Source organism: Neomonachus schauinslandi, chromosome 11 (assembly GCF_002201575.2).
Source record: "Neomonachus schauinslandi chromosome 11, ASM220157v2, whole genome shotgun sequence".
NCBI classification, from domain to species: Eukaryota; Metazoa; Chordata; class Mammalia; order Carnivora; family Phocidae; genus Neomonachus; species Neomonachus schauinslandi.
The window spans coordinates 94418092-94443448 of NC_058413.1; the positions used below are offsets into that span (position 1 = coordinate 94418092).

The 25357-nt window shown below is 49.0% G+C and overlaps 1 protein-coding gene across 1 annotated transcript in view; it reads right to left on the reverse strand.

Moving 5' to 3' along the window:
* The window catches only part of GRIK4 (glutamate ionotropic receptor kainate type subunit 4), a 290617-nt gene that overhangs the window by 172276 nt on the left and 92984 nt on the right, over window positions 1–25357 (reverse strand). Inside the window, exon 2 of the mRNA XM_021696357.1 lies at window positions 1067–1231. Coding sequence (XP_021552032.1) covers window positions 1067–1231 — 165 coding nt within the window. The remainder of the gene's footprint in view (window positions 1–1066; window positions 1232–25357) is intronic.

A 25357-nucleotide genomic window follows, 5' to 3' on the forward strand; every position in this document is an offset into this window, starting at 1 on the left:
CAGCAACACACCAGAGATTTCCAGGGAGGTCATCATGGCCTGGGCGTGGCCCTGCAGGGTGAGCTCATGACTGCAGGGTTCAGGAGTGGCTCAGCCCTTGACTCGCTCTCTGGATGGGCAAGGTGCTCATTGTCGCTGAGCCTCAGCTTCTCTTGTAAAGTGGGGACAAGGACACTTAGCTCTCGTGTTGGTAGAATTAAAAGCCATGCCCAGCACATGGTAGGGGCTCCATACACGGGACCCGAGTGCCCTATTGTGTATGTCTGTAAAGCCCCGCAACTCACAGAGGATTTTGCTATATTTTACGTCCTTTAAATCCCACAACAACCTACAAGATTTGCAAAGTACAGCCTAGCATTCCCATTTTGCAGATGAAGAAACTGAGTTTAAATGGGGTACGTAATTTGTCCAAGGTCACCCACAGAGCGGTCAGACTCCATCCCAAGTCCCACAACACTGCCCTCAGCATAAACAAGCAAGATAGGCGATCAGATGTGCATTGACTAAGCAACCCCCGGGCTGGCTATCTCTCTCTTTTCTTAATCACATACAAGGTTTCATTCAGGGGTTTGTGTACAGTATGTCCAGGAGATGAATGAATCCATACATGAAGGAATGAATGAGTGTGGGAATGAATGAATGAAAGAGTATCCTGTTTTGGGGCGCCTGGGTGGCTCAGTTGGTTAAGCGACTGCCTTCGGCTCAGGTCATGATCCTGGAGTCCCGGGATCGAGTCCCGCATCGGGCTCCCTGCTTGGCAGGGAGTCTGCTTCTCTCTCTGACCCTCCCCCCGTCTCATGTGCTCTCTCTCTCTCTCTCTCTCAAATAAATAAATAAAATCTTTAAAAAAAAAAGAAAGAGTATCCTGTTTTAATTCTACTCCATACATACTTGGCAGCAAAACCTGGGGATCTCCTCCAGACTGAGCCCTACGGGGCCTGCTGGTGCATGTTTCTCTCCCTCTCTGGGGACTATCTAACCACAGGCCTGGTGATGGTGCAGCTCACACTATCAGCCCCTCCTGCCAGCAAGGAAAGCAGAGGGCAGTCCTGCTCATTCTACGTACTGGTTTCTGCAGTCTCGTACTCGCTGTCTCTGAGAAGCTCAAAGATGTCCACTTCGACCTTGGCCTTGCCAAGCCTCTCAGGAGCGCGGTTGATGCGGTTCTTGGCCAGGGTGATGGAGAGCCGCTCCCCTCTGCTGCACTCCATGGGGTCATCCAAGATAGCAGCTGTGGGCAGGCAACCACACGGAGACAGTTGGTACCCTCTCCCGTTACCCTCCTCTTTCTCCAGTCTCCCCCCCTCTGCCACCTTTCTCTGCCAGGCAGCTCCCCACCTCCCCCGCCCCTGCCACCCTTGGAACTAGTCCCAAAGCAAGTTCTCTACGTGCTGAGGGTCTTGGTTCATAGCCAAGTGCGGCCGTGAATTCTAATGTGCAAATCCACCTCAGGAACGCCGTAATGTCACGACAGGCTGCCGGGGTCTATGTGTAGGAGGCCCCGAGGCCCAGACATGGTGAAAAGCTTAGAGGTACACCAACACACATGTGCAAAGGAAGGGACGCAGTGGCCGCCTTTGACAATGGTATTCTGGGTATCTGCAGAAATCTCCCTGAGACAAGAGAGGGTGAGAGGAGACCGGGCATGAGAGGGAAAGCCGTGGCAGATACTGCTGAACACCAGCTCTGCAGGCTCAGACGCTGACGCACCATGTCAGCAGGTGAGCCAGGCAGTTTCTCTGAACTTCTTTTCCTCACCGAACAGGAAGAGTAGGAAGACAACCTCAGGGGCTTGGTGTGAGGATTCAGTAAGGTAATGTATGTAAGTGACACATCACACGAATTGAATCGGCGTGACTTAATATGAATGATGCAGTGGTATAGTTCTAAGAGCTGCCCAACTTCCAGAAGCAGCATTCAGGGTAAGTGTTCTGGTAGCCCAGCTCCACCCTGTATCAGCTCTGAGACCTCAGTTTCCTCACTTGTAAAATGGGGAGAGAGCCCACTCCTTGGGCCATTGTGTAGATTACCTGAATAGTCTGTGTGAGGTGCTTAGCACAGTACCTGAAACACTCAACAAATCTAGCTCTGGGTACCATTCACTCTCTTGGTAGAGGAAGTTACAAGACTGAAAATCTCTACCAAAAACTCGTATATATGTGCTCACAGCCCCATTATTCATAATAGCTCAAAAGTGGAAAAAAATCCAAATGCCCATCAACTGATGAGTGAATAAGCCAAATGTGGTATATCCATACAACGGAATAGTATTCAACAATAAAAAAAAACGAAGTACTCACACAGGCCACAACATGGATGAACCTTGAAAACACGATGCTAAGCAGAAGAAGCCAGACACTAAATACTGCACACAGGCTGATTCCATTTATAAGAAATTTCCAGAACAGGTAAATCCACAGAGACAGAAAGTAGATGAGTGGTTGCCTAGTGGCAGTAATGGAAAAGCTGGAACGAACGGGGGGTGACTGCTAATGCATACACAGTGTTTCTTTTGTGGGTGTTGAAAAATGTTCTAAAATTGATTATGGTGATTGATGCGCAACTCTGTGAATATACTAAAAATCACCATGTTGTATACTTTAAATGAGTGAATTGTGTGATATATGAATTATATTTTAATAAAGCTCTCACAGAAAAAGAAAAGAAGAAATATCAAGCTTATTTTTCAGAGATTGAAGGCTCAGAAAAGCGACACGGGGAATTGAGCCGAATGGGTTTCACCAACATGTGGCCCTTGAATGTCTGCAGTGGGCGCGGACAGAAGAGACCCAGGTCCCACGCTGTCTTTTCTGTACACTGCTCCCATACCTACTGTGACCCATTTTCCAAACCGAAAACCAGGACACAGAATATGACAAAGACTTTTTTTTCCTGATTTGTGGATGTGTTTATATGCATTGCCTTGCTGAACAATAAAAATGAGCCATGCCCAATAAAAGTTACACTGGGCAACAGAGGCGCGTCCCAAGACCCAGCCGTTAAAGTGGGTTTCTGCGAATTAGGTATCAAAGTCCTCACACACCTGGTGGGATCACCACTGGCAAGAGTGGCCAAAGGGCTATAAATGTGTGATTGAAGAGCCTGAAGACACCCAAAATACCTACCCAGGTGACCTCAGGAAAGCAAGACCAGGATGGGAATGCTACTCAGGAAGCAGAAACCTAAACGATTGTACTATGCTGTCCCAGGAGGAAGAGTCTGGGAAGAGAAAGGAAGAAGGGCAGCCTATAGAAGTGATTCTCAGATGATGTTCCTTGGAGGGCCCTGGGCTCCATTAGGAAGCAGAGGGAGAGGCCACATGGGGGGTCTCTCGCCCCTGCCAGCTTCAACCAGCACACCTCCACACTCATCAGTTTTGGATACTGGGGTTCCACAGAAGACTTGATACGGGGGAAAAAATGTTTCACTGTTAAAAATATAATAGAAATCATTAGTTCAGCTCTACAGCATAGAAAAGAGACACCTGAAACTTTAGGAACTGGCACAGCCATCACACACAAATCATGAGAAAGAGGCACGGGATCCCTGGCACATGGGTTTTATGTGAGCAGGCACACATTTATTCAGTGACATTAGTGTAAATGCTTAGCGGACATGATCTCACTTAATCTCTGCAATGACCCTGTGAGGTAAGTGTGTTCTTTCTGTTATCCTCACTTGGAGATGAGAAAACAGTCAGAGAGGTGAAGGGACCGGCTCACATTCACAGGGCTGGCGAGGGGGAGAGGCGGAAGGTGACCCAGAGCAGCCTCATGCAGACTCTGTACCCAGAACTAAGGCTCATTTTCCTTCTAGTAAATCTTGTCTTCGTTGGGATTTGCTGCTGAGAAGGGGGTGTCATAGACTGGATGGCTTATACAGCAAACATTTAGTTCTCCCAGTTCTGGAGGTGGGGGGGACCTGAGATCAGGGTGCTAGCAGACTTGGGTTCTACGAGGGGCCTGCTTCCTGGTTTGCAGACACCTGCCTTCTCACATGGTCCTCATAGGGTGGAGAGAAAGGGACAACATTCTCTGGACTCTTCTGATAAGGGCACTCATCCTATAGTGGAGGCCCCACCACCCTCATGACCTCATCTAAAGGGAACGCTTCCCCAAGGTCTCGCCTCCTAATACCATCCTACTGGGGGAGGTAGGATTTCAACACGTGAATTTTAGGAGGACACAGTTCCATCCATAGCAGGGGGGCACATGAGCTTTGCAGCCACTGTAAAGAAAGAAAGTCTCACCAAGGCAAATCAACTCTGAAATACTAACTGGCAGGACCCTGGACCTCTGGACATTCCCCTAGCTAATGCTCCCAACCCCCATGAGATTTCTAGACAAGGGGGCATTTTTCTCTTTGGACCATATGACCTTTAAATATTAGGAAATCACTTGCAATAAAATAAGTAATAAAATAATCTCTCAGAAAACACCCACGTCCCCTGTAAATCTAGAAAGGAACTCAGCTCTCTGGGGGTGTGGGGGGTTACCTCAGGAATGTTTTGATAAGGTTGTTCAGGCTATAGACATGGACTTGCCTCTGTCCCATCAGTAGACAATCAGGGCACTAATCACACCTAAACCACAGGAGGTAACACACATCCGATAGTCTGTTTCAGGGTTGTGTGCTCTCTTCTTGAACAGTACACATTCAGGACACGTGCCATGGACTGAATATGTCTCCCCCCCCCAACCCCGCATTCACATGTTGAAACCTTAACCCCCAATGTGACTACATTTAGAGACAGCGCCTTGAAGAGGAAATTAAAGTGACATGAAGTCATAAGAGTAAGGCCTTGATCGGATAGGATGAGCGCCCTTCTAAGAGACACCGGAGAGGGCTCTCTCTTTCTCTCCTGCTATGTGAGGACAGAGCGAGAAGGCAAGCCAGGAAGCAAGCTTTTCTCACCAGAAACCGACTCTGCTGGCACCTTGATCTTGGGCTTCCAGCGTCCAGAACTGGGAGAAATAAATGTCTGTTGTCGATGCGGTGTCTTGTTATGGCAGCCCGAGCCGACAGAAATAATGTGCCAACACATACCCAGATGTACAGGACACCAGCCAGCCATGGGACACCACATAATCAACTCACAGAGCATCACTGGACATACTCTGAGACAGAGGGAGCGTGATGAGGTGGGGAGTAGGGAATGTGGGGATTTTCTATGAAGGGGCCTAGGAGGTCCCCTGAGTACCTCCTCCTTCTCTGCCTCCCCCACAGTGTCCAAAAAAGGGCTCTGCACTCCACCCAACCTCTGTGCTCTGGGTACTTTTCATTAGGTTTTGGGTTTTAGACAATGATTAACTCCTGTCTGGGAACAGCCTCAGCTGGGTGGTTGGTTGGCATCAAACATACTGGGATCAGAATAATCAGGATGATAACAGGACCCCAGATTCTGGGGCTGGACACAAAGGATGAGGGACCAGCTCAGGCCCTGCTAGGACACCAGAAGACCATGTTCCCAGTTTGGCAGTCCTCAGCGAGGGGCCCCGTGGGTGGAGAGCAGTGTGCTCAGGACTGAGCGTGCAGCTGAGGCTCCTGGCTCCTTGCTCTGTCCCCCAGGCCGGCGATCAAGCTTGGGCCAGGATGCTCAGAGCTCCAAGCCACTGCCTAACAAGGAGCAATACCATCTGGCACGTCCTCCATCCCCAGGACTGCTCTGCAGAGAAGTCAGCTAGTAGGCATGGTAAGGCTGGGAGGTCTAGGGCTACAGCGAGGACAAGGCTGAAATGGGGACATGCAATCAGGGAGCAGGGTCTTCCCCAGTGTTTCCAGCCGTGGAGACTCTGTGCACAGTGACCCTTACACCGCATGTACTCAACAGGCGTCTCTCGCGCCCGGGGAGCTGGTGAACCCTAACATTGACATTGGGCTTTTCTCCCCACAGGCCAACAGCTTTACCTCTGCCCAGTTCTCTCTGAGTTCTAAGGCTCGTGCCAAGGAAAGGGCGGCCTCTTGACTCTGGGCCCACCTCTACCCCAAGGTCTTCTCTCCATGTTCTGGGCCCAGGCCTATGTCTACCCTGGACGCTGGGGCTGGCAGGCCTGGCTCTGCCCACTCTAATCCTTTCTGTCACACCCTGTGAGTGTGGCCCCAATTATCACTCACCTGCTCAAAGTCCTCAGGCTTCCCCATTATCCTAGGGTTGGTCCCATTTGAGTGTCTAGGATGGCACCAGGCCCTCTGCAGTCTGGCTTCCAAATGCCCTTCTAGCTGCAGCACCCCCTACCACCCCCACAGCGACAACACCCCCATGTTAGGACCAGGGCTGGCTTACCTTCCCGCCTCCATGCCTCTGCCGATACCAGCCCTGTCCCTCGTTCCCCCTTTCCTTAAGGACTCTCCTTCTTCCCCTCAGACCCACCTCTTCCAAGAAGTCCTCCCTGACTCCTTAGATTTCCCGAGAGACCACTCACTGCCCTGGAGGGGTGCTTACCCTTACATCTCTCTCTAAAACTTCCCTCAGCTAGCTGCAACCTGAAAAGCTCAGAGTGATCTCTCCTTCCTTGGAAACTCCCAGGTTCCCCATCCCACTTTAATTCCCTCTTCCTTAAAACTCCCACAGAAATTTCTCTGTACCTTTCATTAGACACTAATCACTTTTGACTTTTTTATTATGCCTATCTGCTTATCCGTCTTTTCTCCCCGAGGCAGCCGGCTCCTTGAGGCTGAAGGCTGTGGCTGATTCATCTCTGTACCTGCACAATTCCAGACGTGCGTGCAGTAGGCCCTTAATGAATGGTTATTGAGTGAAAGAATAATGTGACATGGTGCAGAAGTATTAGCTATTGCTCAGGCCGAGGGCGGTCTCCCCGAACAAGTGCTGCAGGGTGCAGGGTGGGTGTGGGGGCCTCCCGGGCACCTGCGGGCTGGCGCTTCTACTCTCTGCTGTAAACTGGAGTAACCTGTGTAAGCTGGAACAGGGCTTGCCCTCAACAGCCCAGAAGTGACCCCTCAGGTTGGAAAATCAGCCTCCCTTAATCCTTCGGGTCTTCCAGAATCTCCCTCCTGAAGATTTCCAAGCACTTTGATAACTCTTATCTCTTAAGGGGGGGGGGGCGGGGGGGATAAAGAGGTTTTACAGGAGAGTCTTGACAGGCAGTCTTGACATAGCTCTGCCTTCAGCTGTGTGGCCCAGCCGGTCAGAGCCCTGTCCTAACCGGAAGAGATGCTTGGAGCCTCCAGAGAGCCAGTCAGTCAGCTTTGCTCCCAGCCCCAGCGTCACCATTCACCTGGGACCAGCTTCCCCAGCTCACCTCTGAGCTCTCATGTTCCTTTTCGTACCCCTGACCCCTGTGGGTCCCGGTCATCCGCCTGCTGGAGGAAGCCACGCCAGTGTGCAGACCACTCCACCCCAAACCCACAGCCTTCCTCCTCACCTGGGGGGCAACACAGGACCATCCTCTGCCCTTGGCCTCGCCTGGCCAGCTCCCACTCACGTTGCAGACTCTATCTGTTTGCTGGGGCTGCCATCATGAAGTAGGGCAGACGAGGGGTGCTTAAACAACAGAAATTTATTTTCTAGGAATCGGAGATCAAGGTGTGGGCAGGGTCTGTTTCTTCTGAGGCCTCCCTCCTCCGCTCGTCTCCCTGTGTCCTCACACGGTCTTCCCTCTGTGCGCAGCTATATCCTAATCTCCTCTTTTTTTTTTTTTTTTTTACAGATTTTATTTATTTATTTGAGAGAGAATGAGAGAGAGCATGAGAGGGGGGAGGGTCAGAGGGAGAAGCAGGCTCCCTGCCGAGCAGGGAGCCCGATGCGGGACCTGATCCCGGGACTCCAGGATCATGACCTGAGCCGAAGGCAGTCGCTCAACCAACTGAGCCACCCAGGCGCCCTCTAATCTCCTCTTCTTATGAGGACACTTGTCATACTGGATTAGGGCCTATCCTAACGACTTCATTTTAATTTAATTATCTCTTCAAAGACACTATATCCGAATGCAGTCTCATTCTGAGGTGCTGGGAGTTAGGACTTTAACATATGAATGGGGGGGGGGGAATTGGACACAAGTCAGCCCATAACCTGGATTTTCACCTCTAGCTGTTACCCAGTTCCCACCCCCTCTCTCTGTCCACAGAGAGATTGATCGGAGGCCACTTGCAGGGAACTGCCTATACTTTGTGCCCCCATCTCTTAAAAAAAAAAAAAATGTATGTATGTATGTATGTATGTATCTCTACACCCAACACGGGGCTTGAACTCATGACCCCAGAATCAAGAGTCACATGCGCCCCTTTCCAACGGGCTCAGATCATGAGGGTTCCAGTTCTAGGAGAGCCCCACCACACTCCCCTTCTCCCCTAACCTTCCATCTCTCCCCCAGACCAGCTCATTCCCCTTTGCTAGAACGTGCTCAGGGGCCCTCCACGGACCGCACGGACCATGTATGGCCCTCTGGCTCTCCCTTCCATCTTACCTTCAATCCAAACCAGACTTCTCAAGTGACTGATTGCTCAACATTTTGCTGACCTCACGTCATGTCAGATCCCCTTCGACCACTGTAATCTGCCTTCCATTCCCACCAGCCCACTCAGGCTGTACGTGCAAAGTCACCAGCAACAACCATTGCTGCGAAGTCAGGGGGCACTTTGATTCTTTGTCTGATTCTATCACTAGCTGGCACTATTATTCGCCGTCTGCCAGGGACCGTTTGAAGAACATCACATGTGTTCTTTCATTTAGCCTTCACCCAACCCTACAACGTACTGCCCCATTTTACAGGTGAGAAAACCGAGAAAGGGGCAGGGTGAGCAACTTGTCCGAGATCACACAGCTCTTAATGGCAGTCTGGGTTCGGAGCCTGTGAGCTGCCAGACTGCTCGGTTAAGCTGCCTCCTGGTTTCCTCTGAACCTGAGTCCTGAGTGTTTGGGGTCCTGAGTCCTGAGTCTTTTGCCTGAGACCCTCAACTTCCGAGGCTTCCATGACACGAAGCCCCTGGGGTTTTCCTCCTATTTCTCTGACCATAGTGTCAAGGTCCACTGTCTCCTGCTGAGCCTTCAATTCTGGTGAGCTCCCAGGGTCTGTGCAGAGCCCTCCTCTTGACTCACTCCCACAGGCTTCCTCAGTGATCTCGACACTTTACCTACGCCCACCTGCCTGATGACATCTCCATGTAAATGTCTGATGAGCATCTCAAATTTATTAAGACCCCAAGCAAAAGCACCCTCTTCCCTCTTACATTCTTCCTGAGTTTAGCTAATGACAGCACCAGCCACCCAGGCATCGTGGCCTCACCTCTACCCCTTACCTCCAATGGCTCTGGCTTTGCCCCTCGCTATTTCCCAGATCTGTCCCCTTCTCTCCAGCTCAACACCGTGGTCCAAGTTCAGTCCTTTCCTCTCGACTACTCAATTGCAACCTCTTGCCCCTCACCCGGTTTTCCCTTTCAACCACCACCTGGCAATCCTCAGTCATGCCCACACGCGGCTGCCGGTCACCGCAAGGTGCAAACCCCCGCTTTTAGCTTTCGGTATCAAAATAAACAGAATTCCTTGGTGTGGCACATGAGACTTGGCTCTCTCTCTCGAACCTTCTGTTCTGCTTCCCCGCTCATCCCTCTCTACTTTCTAGAAATAGCGACCTCCCATAGCGCCGCCTAAACCCACACGTGTGTGTGTGCATGCACATCCATGCTGTTGAACTCCTGTGCACTTCTACCCATGCTCCTCCTTCTGCGTTCCCACCTTTGCTCACTGGCCACTCTCATTCAGAATGAGTCCTCAATTCAGACATACCCTGCTTCCGGAAGCTTTCTCTGGACACAGAAGTTGATCGAGGGCTGCAAGTATGTATAGCCATAGAATCCCACGCATACTCTATTTCAAATGATCAGTTTCATCTTTAACTTCCCCTCTTTAATCTTTTCTATCCCCAATCCCTGGCACCCTGCCTGACAACAGGAGGCACTCCGTAAATGTTTGAGCCAAATTTGTCTTGGCTTTTGAGGGATGTTATGCCAACTTCTATTCCTTCCTGCAAAATTACTACTCTGACCCATACGTACATGGCCAGCTGATTTTGACAAAAGCACAGTTTAAAAAAATGGTATTTTCAACGCATTGCAACTGGAACAGTTGGATATCCATACGTTTAAAAAAAATTTTTTTCCAACCCCGTCTTGTACCATACATAAAAATTAACACAAAACAGATCGTAGACCTAAGTGCAAAACTTAACATTATAAAACTTCTAGAAGAAAATCTTTGAGGCTTTTAGTTAGAAAAGATTTCTTAGACATGACACTAAGAAAATAAAAAATTGACAAAGTGGACTTTATCAAAATTAAAAATATCTGCTCTTCAAAAGACACCATGAAAAGACAAGCCACAGGCTGGGAGAAAATATTATACAAAGAGCATATATGTGATGAAGATATATCCAGAATATATAAAGAACTCTCAAAACTCAATAATAAGAAATCAAACAATCCAATTTTTAAAGATTTTTTAAAGTAATCTCTATACCCAACATAGGGCTTGAACTCACAACCCCGAAATCAAGAGCCACATGCTCCAATGACTGAGCCACACAGGCGCCCCCCGACACAAACCAATTTTTTTAAAAATGTGCCAAAGATCTGAATACACACTTCACCAAAAAAGTTACATAGGTGGCAAATAAACATGTGAAAATATGCTCCATATCACTAGTCATTGGGGAAATACAAATTAAAACCACAACGAGATCTCACCATTAATCTACTAGTATGGCTAAAATTAAAAAGCTCAACCACACCGAGCTGGTGAGGATCTGGAAGGACTAGAACTTTCATACACTATTGGTGGGAACATCAAATGGCATAACCACTTGGAAAACAGTTTGGTCATTTCTTAAGAAGTTAAACGTCCCCTTACCATATGACTCAGCCATTCTACTCCTATCCAAAAGAAAGGAAAGCAGAGGTCTACACAGAAACTCATACATAAATGTTCATAGCAACTCGCTCTGTGATAGAGAGTTTCCAAACAACCACCCATAAGGGAATGAATAAACAAGCTGTGGTATATCCATACAACACAATACTACCCAGTGATAAAATGGAATTTAAAAAGTCAGACAAAAAGACTATGACTTTATGATTCCATGTATATACACTTCTAGAAAATACACGTCTGTAGTGACAGGAAGAAGATCGGTGGTTGCCGGGGGAGGGGTGAGAACAGGAAGGAGCAGAAATGAAGAATTAGAGTGGCCCCAAGAAACTTTTCTTGGGTGATGGAAAATTTCATCATCTTGACGGTAGTGACGGTGTAATGGGTGTATGCATGGCAAAACTTATCAAATTGGATACTTCAAAATATAGGCAGTTTATTACACGTAAATGATACCTCAATTTTTTAGAGAATGCTCTGATGAGAAAAAAGATTCTTCTGGCTCCTTCTTACCTTCTCCTACCCTCTCTCCTCACCCATGGCCAGTGAGACATCTTAAACTCTGTGATCTATACCTACTGCCTCCAATTCCACTGCATCTTCTCCATCCTCAGCCTCCACCATCTCTGAATTCACTAAGGTTCTCCTTCCTTACAAATATTTCTGTGGTTTTTTAGGATTTTGAGGCTCTGAATCACATGCAACTGGAGGTTTTTTCTGGGTTATCATGTGTTAACATCCCTGATATGACACTGGTCTGATTTTCATTCTGATCACATTTTTCCAAGCCCCTTCGAGCTCCAACTCCTTCCCCTTTTATGACCCTAGTTGGCAGTGTTCCCTAAACCTCACACTCTGGATTCAGTCCTCAGTCCACGTTTTCTTCATTGTACACTTTCTCCCCTGAAGTATACATTCTCAACTATCAGCTCTATGTAGGTAATTCCAAAACCTGAAGAATTCATTCTCAACCATCAACTCTATGTAGATAATTCCAAAACCTCTATCTCCAGCCCTACTTTCCTATCCACACATCAGACTCTTATTTCTGGTTGCTAAAGGGAAATGTCCCCTTGGAGGTCTTTCCAAACTCCATGTCCCAAATGTAACCATTATCTTTTCATAGAACGGGGGGCTCTTTCTGCCTTCCCAGTTTTCATTAATGGTCCGTCTCCCACACGCGATCCATGGCAGAGTGGTCCTGCACTCTCCCCAGCCCTTCTGCCACTCCACCTGCTCAGTCACTGAGGACCACCAAGGGATGCGCCCCCATCCTCTGCTCTCTTTCTGCTCCCACTGCCATCCCCACCCCCGCCTCTCTCCTGCAATACCCCTCACCTGTTTCCCGCCTCCAGGCTCTCCTGTGCAAACCCAGCTTCTCCATGGGGCAGATTCACCTGCCTGGCACCCACACCCTCCACAATCTGGCACCACACACCTTTCCAGGCTCATATTCTACCAAATTCTTTGACCACTGAGCTACATCAAGGTAGCCCTTGCTGAACACTGAGTAGAGCCTATCACTTTGCCCTCTCTTTTTTCAAGGTGGTCTCTTCTTCCTGGAAAGCATTCAGCTTTTCTTTACCCATATCCAAATCCTACCTAAATTATGCGCCATTCTTAAGTTCACTCCTACCTTGACCCAGGCATGTGCCAGACAACTCCAGCCCACACTGATTCTGCCCTCTTCGAATCCTCCAAAGCGCTCACAGTCTGTGCCACTCATTTAGCACTTAATCTTGGGCTTTGTAACTGATACAGGCAATGCATTCATCCACTTAATCATTCCTTTATTTATTAATTCATCAAATACCTATTAAAACATCTATTTTAACCAAGGCACTTTGTACATAGAGAAGGATAAGACGTATCTCTGCTTTCAAAGTGTCCAGAGAATGTGGCCATGAAATCAAATAGCCACAACCCAATATGGTTAAGTGATATGATCAAACCCCATTATGATCCATCTATAAGCCATCCAGTTGCCCACAGTGCTGGGAAATCCCACAAAACTATGAGTGTGTCTTTGGCTCTCAAGGACATTTCCGGGGAGGGGTGGAGACAATAAGTGGTTTAAGAGAGAAAATCACAGTTCCCAGGAAGCACAGACTCTTCTGGATAGCGGAGAGAAGTTGTTGGGAAGGCCTCATGCATTTATCTATCGCACACAGGTGTCCAGTGCCTACTGCTTCCCAGGTACTGCACCAGGCTTCACAGAAGAGACAACCTGGAAGCAGGCCCATGAGCTTCCCAGGGAAGCAGGGAACCGAAGTGCGTTCCAGTGTGCAGAGCCTCTGAAAGCATGACTGCTTCAGCAGGTGTCAGGGGCCCAAGCACCTGGCAGGAGAAGCTGGGAGAGGGGGACAGAAGCCTGAACAGGAAGGACCCTTGTGTGTCATGCCCCGGAACTGGAACGGTAACAACAGGAGGACCTTCGGCAGATGGTGACATCATCAGATTTGCATTTTAGGGCCATCACTCATGGCACTGAAGATAGACTGGAGCGGCAACCGAAATATGAGCTGGGAAGATGAGTCTGGGGTGATGTTAAGAGCCTGGGAAAAAGAGATGAGGCAGGTACTGAGGGGCAGAATGATGAGGATCAAGGGGATGGGGCAGATTTGAGCACAATTCACGAGGTGTAATGAGCAGGGTGGCTGGCTGTGGAGGGTAGGAGGAGATGTGAAGGGCTTCTGGCTTGACTATTTAGATGGTGACATCACTGACTAGCATTGAGAGCACAGGGGTGTCAAGATGAAGGTTGTTCTGTTCTGTTTCTGGAGAAGGACCCAGATGATGAGTCTGGGGTCGTATTTGTTAAGTATGGGGCACGCTTTTTGGCAGCAGTCACTGGCCTTGCTCCCCAGAGAACCATCTGGGCTCGAGACACAGGCCTGGGGGACTGCAGGGCCAGGGTGGTGATGACAGTTTGGATCTGGCACAGAGAGAGAGAGGAGGGATGAGGCTCAGGCCCTGCGGACTCAACATCTGCGGAGCGTGTAGAGAAAGAGAAGCTGATGCAAGAGGCCAAGACACAGCAGTGAGGCTGGATGAAAGTCAAATAAAATAAGAACTGAGAATTTTCTATGAGATTTGGCAACAAGGAGGTCACCGGAGACCCTGGTGATCCAGCTGCTCAAGAAGGGGCTAAGAAGGTGAATGAGTCAAGTAGCTTGTCTTCAATGGAAAGAGTGTGATTAGGGCAGTAGGTGGGGTGAATCACATTGCCCAAGGAAGGGTTTTTAAACTCACCGGAAAGGGGCTCAGAAGAAGGAGCCAGAGGGGAGGGAGAAGCTGATAATGTCAGAAGCAAGGGGGCACTTTCTGAAGCAAGTGCTGCAAAAAAGCCAGTAGAGAAAGAGCCTGGGGTACAGGGTGTAGGTTCACGTGGGCTGAGAGAAGACAAGGTAAGAGAAGGGAGAAGTCACGCAGAGACGGCTCGCTGGCCCCCAGGGCCTTTCTCCCTTTCTTCCTTTTAATCATAAACCACCCTAAGTATCACCTGCATGCATGGCTGCCCAACTACACACCACACTTCCCAGCCTCCTCTGCAGCTGGGGGAAGCCAGGAGCTGAAGTGGGACAGTGAGTTTGAGTGGAAACAACCATGACACATCCAGGCCATCCCCCTGCCCTGGACTCTCCTTCCCTTTTTTTGCTGACTGTAAATATAGCTGCTGCTGAAACAGGAATGTATGGGAACTATACAGATGAGGACAACACTGCTTCCTGCCCCCACACCCCAGGCCACCCTGGGCCATGGCCGACCTGCGGACTCACACCCGAGAGAAATACCCTTCTATCTTTGAAATACGGCATGTGAATTCAGCTCGCTTTGCTCCTGAGCCAGCCCATGCTCCAGCCCAGCGCCATCCAACAGAAACACAATGCAAGCCATGCTTGTAATTTCACATGTTCTAGCAGCCACATTTAAAACAAGTAAAAAAAAAGAAGCAGGTGAAATTATGAAATTAATTTAAATAATATATTTTATTTAACCCAAATTTCCAAATATGACCATTTCTACCATATAAAATCATTGAGAACTTTTGTGTTGTTTTCACACTAAAACTTCAAAATCCAGTGTGTATTTTGTACTTAACAGTACATCTGAGGGGCGCCTGGGTGTTTCAGTGGGTTGAGCTTGTCTGACTCTTGATTTTGGCTCAGGTCATGATCTCAGGGTCGTGAAACTGAGCCCCACGAGGGGCTCCACGCTCAGTGCAGAGTCTGGGATTCTCTCTCTCTCTCTCTCTGCCCCTCCCCCCCACCTGCATGAGCGCATGCTCTCTAAAATAAATAAATAATAAACAAATAAATAAAATCTTTAAAAACAAAAACAGTCCATCTGAATTCAGACGAGCCATATTTCTAGTGCTCAATAGCTAGTGGCTACCATACCGGACAGGGCCAGTCTAATACTGATCAATACAGCTCTAAATAAATATTTGGGGGAAGGGGGAGTTGAGAGGGACTGAGTTCGACAGCTTCTATTGTCTCTGAAGAGAGGCAAGATCATCACCTTCTGAGCAAGAGTGGCAACGATGGTGTAGGTGGTTTCAGGAGAAAGCTGAGAACAGGTGCTCCGACATGTAACCGTGTTTCTGTTTGGGCGCGGATGGAATGAAGAGAAGTTGGTGTGGTGTTTTTTTTGTTTGTTTTTTGTTTGTTTTTTTTGCAAGCAGCCTCAGGACACAGATAAAAGCAAGGCAGGTAGATGTCTGTACTATCAAGGGTGGGAGTCACTGAGTGGGCAGGATGAGGGGACACAGGAGTTGAAGGCACGACCAGGAAAGGGGGCGAAACCCAGCAAAAGTTGTCCAAATGAATAGACCCCGCAGGGCTGAGAGGCAATGGAGAACTGGGGAGTACGTGGATATGTGGATGTGGCAAGGGCTTTCATAGTGGGAGCAAGACGGTGAAAGCGGGGAGCATAGGATACTGTTTGCAGACCACGGGATTTTGAAATTCCAGGTTTCAGAGGAAGAAGAGCATCCAGTGTTGCCACAATCCTGAGTGTGGGTTAGAAAGTGACATGGAGAGAAGGCCACTGGAGATGGAAGTTAAGTATCCTCAAGGCAATGGCACGAGACAACGGACCCAAGGGCGCTGGGGACGATCAAGCGAGAGCAAAGGTAGAGATGAGAGAAGGCGGTGATCCAGGAAGCACAGCCCTACCTAAGAACTTGCAGGTGCCAGGTGAGTGGAGACTTGTCCTGGGGAACAGGGCAGGACAGGCAGGAGGGGGAGCGGGGAAATCCAGCGCCCCCCCCCGCCCCGCTCCGTGAGCAGTTGCTTCTGGAGATGGGGAAAAGGAAAGCACTCCATCCGACAGATGTGGGTTCTCCCCAGAATGGGGCTCCATGGCAAGCTGAAAAGGGCCTACAGGGAGGTCTGGAGAGGGAGTACAAGCTGGGGAGAAAGCACAGAGCAGCAAGGGGGAAGTGATCCCAGGGAAGGTGAGCGACGGGGCCAGTGCACGAGAAGGGGGGCAGAGTGCTGTTTCCTGGTGCCACGAGACAGCTCTCTGAATGCTGAGCACCTCGAGGGCAGAAGCCACATCTCATTACTCCCCGTGCCCCCCACACAACTCAGCACAGACGCGGGCAAACGCTACACACCACGCGTGCCTCCCAGACTTGTTAGAAGCACTGATCGTGATGTGTGTTGACTGTGGAGACTTTCACAACATGGTTCACCTTTAGCTCCATCCCTTCATCCTTCATCCTCCCACAGTTAACCAAAGAACATGATCCCTGGAAAAAATTTATGAACAAAGTCCCTGGCGTGACCAGCAATTACATCTGCATTTAGTGCCTTATTAATACAGCCGCTCTGTAAGGTCTCTGCACACCCCATTGATATTCCCAGGTAACCCAGAGCTGGCTTCCTTCTCTGGGTTGTGCCACCTCCCTCTAGGTTTCCTCTGGGGGAAGGACAGTCCCCATGTGTTCTCATGGTCACAGAGGGAGCCACCAGCTTTGTCCTTGGCAGCTCCCCTGGCCAGCTTGGGTGGGACCAGATGCATGACTGTGGCCGGGCAGTGCCCGGCATCCCCACGCTCAAGGCTCATTGCACACAGAGCCAGGCAGGGGAGAGAAACAGTGGGTCCTGGCGCTGTCCGTTTGTCTTCTCTAATGGCTGCTGGAGACAGCCTTTTGGCCGAGTTATGAGCTGGAGCAGAGTGAAGGCAGAGGCTCGGGGAGTGATGGGGGCTGCCGGGAGCCTTGATGGGTCGAGCACGTCCAAGGATGCCAGGGAGTCTGCCTCACACCCAGAGGACACTGAGCCCAGGTCGGCTTCACCATCTGGGGGAATTCAATTCGATGAGCACAGACTGAACACCTATCTGACACCAGGTTCTAGTGGGGTAGACACCGCTAGGAACACAGGATGTGGAGACATAACGCGACTCTGGCCCCTGCTCTCAAACACTCAGGGACGAGTTGGGGGGACGGTGATAGGGGTGGGGAGTGAGGCAGAGAGCACAAGCAGTGTGCCAGATGGACTCTGAAAGGTGAGCTCAGTGGGGAAGTGGACAGGTGCCATCCCCAGAATCCCCCACCTCTGGGTCACCAGCGCTGTGTGTGGTCTGCTGACCCACCCGTCCGTCTCCATCTGGTCACGTCATCATTCCCTCAGACCCCCTCCCTGAGTTTGTGGAGAGACCCTAGACCATCACAGCACTGAGGGGTTCTTAGTGCCCCATTTTCCCCACAGCTGTGAATACAGGAGGACCATGCCCGCTACAGTTTACAATGCGGGACCTTGTCACCTCCGATCGTAAATGACAATTAGAATGGGAGCTAGAAGTTTGACATGTTTGGATGATGCTAATGTCCCTCCACTCAAAGAAAGGGGCAAGCAAGCAATAATGACTGATTAGAACAGGTCTGAGTTCTTTGCAAGAATATGGCAGAAAAATCCACAGGGCCATTACTTTGATTGCTTCCACCTTGGAGTTATCTCTTTTCCCAGGAGATCAAAGCACAAGTAATAGATCTTATTCATTGTCATCACCTCCCTGGGAGTGAGACCAGGACAGGGAACATTTATCCAGGAGGACACTGGGGCTTAGAGAGTAAGCTAGGGCCCCACAATGGGAGAAGAACAGACTAGTCATTTGCTCATTCATTCAAAAAATGCATTCAGATAACATCATCCTCTTTCTCTTGCCCTTTCCCTAACGTGGGAAGAGAGGAGCTTCATATCAACAAAATGTGTCAAACTTCTAACTCACATTGTAATTACTATTTCTGATTGGCGAGGACAGTCCCTGTTCTCTGCGCTGGAAAGCAAAGTTCCCATGGAGCCTACATCTAGAATGTAGGTAAGGAACTCTGTCTCACTCCCCGTCAGCCTCCCTGAGGCCAGCACCTCCCACATAGTCTACAGAGGTCTCAAACACCCTCTATGGCATCTCACTAAAACAAATACCTCTCAGGTCTATCCTCCTTCAAAAACCCATTATATGCACCCTGTTTTTCCATGAGGCTAATTTAGGTTTCAGCAGGTGTCCATGGGCACCTCAGGGTGTCCCTGGGGAATTGTATACGCAGTGCTTTGTGGAGGGAGAGCAAGGAGGAGTGATGTGGCCCCTTTGGGGAATAGCAACAGCCCTAGAACCTAGAACCCAGAAGAGCAGCCCAAGACATCAAGGGGCACACTCCGACAGGGGGCATCTGCCCAAGGTTCCACATCGCAACTCCGCACACCAGGTCTCAGTCTCAGCAACCTCCCGCTAACTGGCTGAGTTTCCTAAAGACAGGTCATTGGCTGAAAGAGTTGCTTAGTGGCTGTCATCAGAATATTCAAAATGCACAGAGGGACAAGGGAAAAGGGAAAAGAAATAGCACTAACTAACCTGCAGGAGATAAAAAGCAGCCCCATTCAGATGCCATATGCCACAGAAGTAAAAAGCAAGTAAATTTAATTTAGTATAGACTGTGCAATTACCTGCTTTAAAAATTAAGGACTGGGCGCCTGGGTGGCTCAGTCGTTAAGCAACTGCCTTCGGCTCAGGTCATGGTCCCAGGGTCCTGGGATCGAGTCCCACATCGGGCTCCCTGCTCCACGGGAAGCCTGCTTCTCCCTCTCCCACTCCCCCTTGCTTGTGTCCCCTCTCTCACTGTGTCTCTCTCTGTCAAATAAATAAAAAATCTTTAAAAAAAAAAATTAAGGACTGACACCATAAACCCACTAAACTTCAAATCTTCATAATGGGCAGTTAACTAAGAGAGAGAAGAGAGAGAGGGAGCAGAAAGAGAAAGGAAGAAAAAGGCAAGAGGACAGAGGAAGGGTGAGGGAAGAAGGAAGAAAGAGAAAGGGAAAGGGGAAGAAGGAAAAAACAAGGATTGGCAAGAGCGCGAGACAGGTGCCAAATGAAACAGGACAAAAGCATGGCACACAACATTCCCAGAGGAATTTTCTGTGCTTGGGGTCTTCTGATTTTGTTGCAAAAAAGATTTAAAGTCACAATGGTAGGCACAGATGGTGACAAAATCTTACCCTGCCGAACAGAAATATTCATTTTTTTTTTTCTTTCCATTCCTGCATCCAGCAGCCTAGTTTAGAGCTGTGTTTCTCAGGCTCAGCACTACTGATATCTGGAGCCGGAGGGTTCTTTGCTGGGGGGGGGGGGGCTGTCCTAAAGGGTCACAGTAAATTGGAGGTCACTATGACTAGATTCCAGGAGCACCTTCCCCAGGTGTGACACCCCCAAATGCCTCCAGATACTGTAGGTGCTGATGCTCAGTGGCTGGAGGGTAGTGAACGACGGGAAGGATGGAAGGAGGTGGGGTGAAGAGGGCGACAGACGGGATCATATTGCCTTGTGGGCCATAATGAGAAGTTTAATTTTATTCTGGCTGCAATGGGCAGTCACCACAGGGTTATAAGCAGAGCCTGAACTCCCTGACCCAGCTCTACGCTGCATAAACTAACCTCTAACCCACACCCAGCTTCCTCGGCTTCTACTCCTCTGAACAAACTTGAGCTTGCATCAGAAGTCCCTGGAGGGGTATGAAAACAAAGACCGCCAGGTCCCACTCCCAGGATTTCTGATTCAGCATCTGGGTGGGAAGCACCCAAGCATCTTCATTTCTAACAACGTACCAGGAGCTGCTAACATTGCTAATCCAGGGACCACACTCGGAACAAACGCGACTCCTTCCAAGATACATCTCCGATCATGCTATTTTCATTTGGAGACTATCCACGACTCCATCCCTCCTTTGAAATCTCTATGTACTGAAAACCCAGTTGTCCTCAAGGTCTGGCTCAAAAACTCACTCCCACACATACCTTCAGTGCTCACCCCAGGCAAACGGGACCCCTCCCCACTGCCCAACCATCACACGGATTTTGTTCAGACTCATGTGAGAGTCTCAGTTCCCTCCAAACCATGACTTCTACCAGGGAGGGATCTCACCTTAATAAATCTGCTTAAAAATTGCTTTCTGTTTTCTGTTTTGAAGGAGGTAAGCTACAATGAAATCAAGTGCTTATATGAACCACTAATACTGTGAATCCCTTTCACCTCACACCCATTAGGATGGTTATTATCAAGAAGAAAAATTAAAAAAAAAACAAAAACCAAACCTAGAAAATAAGAAGTGTTGGTGAGGATATGGAGAAATTGGAACCCTTGTGCCCTGTTGGTGGGAATGAAAATGGTGCAGCTAGAGTGAAAAACAGTATGATGGTTCCTCAAAAAATTATAAACACAATTACCGTATGATCCAGCAATTCCATCTCTTACCCAGAAGAGTCTGATGTATATGGGTATATATCAAAGAGATATTTGTATGCCCATATTTATAGCAGCATCACTCATAATAGCCAAAACATGGAAGCAATCCAAGTGTCCATCGACAGACGGCTGGATAAACAGAATGTGGTGTACATATATATACTGGAATATTACTCATCCTTAAAAAAGGAGGGAAATTCCGACACTTGCTACAGTATGGATGAGCCCTAAGCACATTATGCTAAATGAAAGAAACCAGACACAGAAAGATAAATACTGTATGATTCTATCTATATGAGATACCTAAGAGCGTTCCACTTCATAAAGACAGAAAGTAGAAAGGTGGTTGCCAGGGCCTAGAGGATGCAGGGAATGGGGAATTATTGCTCAATAGGTAGAAAGTTTTGCAAGATGAAAAGAGTTCCAGAGATTGGGTGGTGGTAATGGTTATAAAACAGTACGAATGGGGGCACCTGGATGGCTCAGTTGGTTAAGCATCCAAGTCTTTGTTTCAGCTCAGGTAATGAGCTCAGGGTCCTGGGATGGAGCCCTGCGTCGGGCACCACGCTCGGCAGGGAGTCTGTTTAAGGACTCTCTCTCTCCCTCACCCTCTCGCTCTCTCAAATAAATAAATCTTTAAAAAACAACAACAACAGTGTGAATGGACGTAAAACCACCAAACTGTGTACATAAAAATGATTAAGATGGTTTTATGTTAATATACATTTTACCACAACTAAAAATGATTTTTTAAATACAAAGAATTGTTTTCTTTTTCTTTTAAGATTTTATTTATTTGAGAGCGAGAGACAGAGAGAGCACGAGTCGGGGGAGGGGCAGTGGGAGGGGGAGAAACAGGCTCCTCGCTGAGCAGGGAGCCTGACATAGGGCTCCATCCCAAGACTCTGGGATCATGACCTGAGCTGAAGGCAGATGCGTAACTGACTGAGCCACCTAAGCACGCCCAAAGAATTGTTTTCTTTTACAGATTATAAAGCACTTTCACATGTCTGATCTTATTTGTATCTTATAATAAGGTAGGAGATAATAGTAAAATATTGCCATTTCCATTTCATAGGTGAGCATGCAGAAGGCCAGAAAGATTAAGCCAACTCAAGAACATGCAGCTGATGTGGCGAGAAATTAAAAGTAAACATCAGATCCTTTGCTCCACTACAATATGCTGCCCAGTATATCACAATGCTTCTCCTGGAATGCTCTGTGTAGTAAATCACTTTTTATGTGCTAAGTGATATATAAATAGTAGCTGGCTAGTTGGGAGGAAGGAAAGAAGGCAGGGAGGGAGGAAGGAAGAGAGAATTATTTGACTTGAGGAAGATTCCTCTCTCATGATTTAGGGAAAATCACTATTTTCTGGATGTTTCCATGTGTCTGGAAGTTTGCATATGTTTTTCCTCTTAACTTTTGCATACCACACCCTATACGGTGGGCATTACTATTATTGTTTTACAGACAATGACAAAGAAAGTAGACCCCTTAAATCACCTGACCACATCCACTGTGACTTTGAATCCAGATCTGTGTGACTCTGGGCCCAGACTCTCACTCCCAGCAAACACAGCAGCCTCCATGCTCTAAAAGGTCTGGTGGCCAACATGAGGCGTCCATGTCTTCTTGCCTCTGGCTGGCAGTCAACCCAACTCTCTCTCTTCCTTCACCACCACCCCACCAGGGTATTTGTAATTGAAAGGGGACACCTTCCTGATATTTTCTCCCCTCCTGATGGACCCACCCACCAGCTATATTTTGCCCTGTCCTGACCACCCTGTCTGTCTAGGCTTTGAGGATGAGGAGAGACAAGGCTTGTGGGGGTTTCTCCTCCACTTTGCCTTCCTTCCTCACACAGGACTACAGACCATCTCCTCCAAGGATGGTTGGTCCCTCCTCTGTCATGGGACTCACACCTCTCAGGGACTTCTCAGGGGGCAGAGAAGAACCATTCCCAGTCAACCACGCCTTTCTCGAAGCCCTTCCCCTCCCTCCTGAAGGAACATACAATGGAAGTTCTGGTGCCTTCTTCTACCAAACCAGCATTCATCCCTCCCCAGCCTAACAGACGAGCAGCACGGGGCTTCCCATGCAGGGCTGGACAGACTCCTCCAAAAGCACAGGGCTCCCAGGGAACCCACTCTCTGGACCCACAAAGACATCTCACACCACCTTTTCCAAGTCAGTACTTTCTCCCATTCCTGCCTCTAAAGAGTCTACTACTTCAGAGCTGCCTGAGCCAAAGGCATCTGCAGGCCACTCTATTACAAGAGTGTGGAGGGATCTGAGCTCCCATTGATTAGAAACAAAGGCTCATCAGCCCCTGTGTAATGAACTTCGTTGCAAATGTGGCTCCAGCCCCTGATTCTCCATTAGAATCTATCATTTTGTAGCTTTCATTCCTCGGCACCCAGAACTGGTTAATCTACCAAACGTTAACCCGCTCCATGAATCTGATGGTAATGAGGTCAACTTGCACTTTATTTATCATTAGAGCTGGCAGACCCAAAGGGTAATCTAGTGTTTGAAAGGCTGATTTTAAAACTTGATGTCAGGGGACACATTGCCAAATGCAGTCTAATAACTACATCATTAAAGACAGACTAGTCTTTATTTAAATTCACGTTCATTTCACCCCTGTCTATAAAACACAGGGACGTCTACAGAGCGAGCCCTTAATCCTCAAAACAAATTTCTCTCTCTTGGTTTTCTCCCCCATCAGTCCTCCTGGAGTCCGTGGGAGTTCGCGGAGTGTCCGATCCTGTCTCTCTCACGTGTCAGCCCCCACTTACCAAAAGGACATTCATCACTCCTCAGACCTCTGCCGCACACCAACACTGGGCAAAGCAGTGGGGATGCAGAGCTGACATATTCCTGGTCCCTGCCCTCAAAGAACGTACAGAAATGACATGTAGAAGTGAAAGCAAATATTCTAACATGATAGGTCCAGAACACTCTGTCCCCAAATGTCCTCCCAAGTCAATCCTCAGGTCCATCCAGTCCCTGCTCTGTGTCAGAGTAGCAGCGAGCCTTCCCTGAGCACCCAGCAAGAAAGAGAAAATAAAGCTGGAGCTGTTGGTGGTGAGGGGGGTGGGCTGTGAGGGTCCTTTTAGGCCTTTTAGGCAATTTAAAGGGACTTGAACTTGATCTCAAGGGTACTAGTTGAAAAACCTGTAACAGCATCTTTAGAATTGTAGGGCGGACCTCTGGGCGAAGTTTCTAGTTCCCTGGCAGCTTTCCCAGTCAAGTCTCTGCTAGGTTGTGTGCCAGTCAGCCCCCAGGAGGCTCCAGCCATCTCAGCCTCCTGGAACTCACACCCCTCACACCTTCCCGGGGCTGATCTGCCCAACAGCAAATGACAGAAGTGATGGGATGTCACTTCTCACACTGTGTTCCATCTTAGGGTGGGACTGGGATGCACCACCAAAACCACCACCACCATCGCCCCTCCTGCTCTGCGGAAAGCAAGCGGCTGTGCCATGACCAACCCTGTGGAAAGACCCACATCGTCAGGTGCTAGAGCCCCCAGTCAACAGCCAGCAAGGAACTGAGGTGTGCCAACAGCTACGTGTGTGAGCTTGGAGCAGACCGTGGCCATGGTCAAGACCTCCACTGCAGCCTTGTGAGAGACTCTGAGCCAGAACCACCCAGCTAAGTGGCTCCTGGATTCCTGACCCCCAGGAACTGCACAAGATAATAAGCATTGTTTTCAGTCGCTAAGTTTCGGGATGATTTGTTAGGCAGCGGTAGGTCACTCATACAACCTAATTCCCCTTCAAGAGCATCCGGCAGACACCCCCACCGTGGGGACAGAGCCGGGAAGAGAGATGGAGGCTGTCACTTCTGTAAAGGCCACTAATCCTAAAGAGGTCTGGCAGAAAGGAAGGGGAACTTCTGCTCGGCCTTTGCTAAGCCCAGTGGGCGGGAGACTGCGTGGAGGCCAGCCCCCTGCTGCGCGGGGGCGTGCAGCCCTCTCTCCAGCTCTGGGGCGCTTGCCTGCCTGCCTGCCACTGTGGCCCACGCGGGTCCCAGAGGCGCAGCAGAGACTGAGCACAGGGCCATTTTACCGGCCACCCCACACACACACTTAATTCCTGAACTCATCAGAGGGTACTGCAGCAGAGTCTACTCGGCAGTACCAGAACTGACAATCCAGGGCAGGAACAATACTTGGAAGCTGGCCTTTCTCTGACATGTTTATTAAGTGTTATTAATACTCTATTTATTTATTTGAGAGGGCAAGTGGGGGATGGGTAGAGGGAAAGGACAGAGAGAACCCCAAGCAGGCTCTGTGCTCAGCGTGGAACCCCCGCACGAGGCTCGATCTCATGACCCTGAGATCATGACGTGAGCTGAAATCAAGAGTTGGCCACACAACTGACCGAGGCACCCAGGTGCCCCTCGTTAACACTCTTAATAAGGCCTTAGGGACTCCTGGGTGGCTTAGTCAGTTAAGCATCTGCTTTCAGCTCCGTCATGATCTCTAGGTCCTGGGATCGAGCCCACATTGGGCTTCCTGCTCAGTGGGGAGTCTGCTTCTCCCTCTCGTTCTGCCCCTCCCTCTGCTCATGTTCTCTTTCTCAAATAAATAAAATATTAAAAAAGAAGAAGAAGAAGAAGGCCGTCATGCCCAGGTTCTCAGACTAACCAAGACATCTTCTCAGGGAAGTCCTAACCAGCCTGCCATCGTACCACATGGTCTACTATCTACCTGGT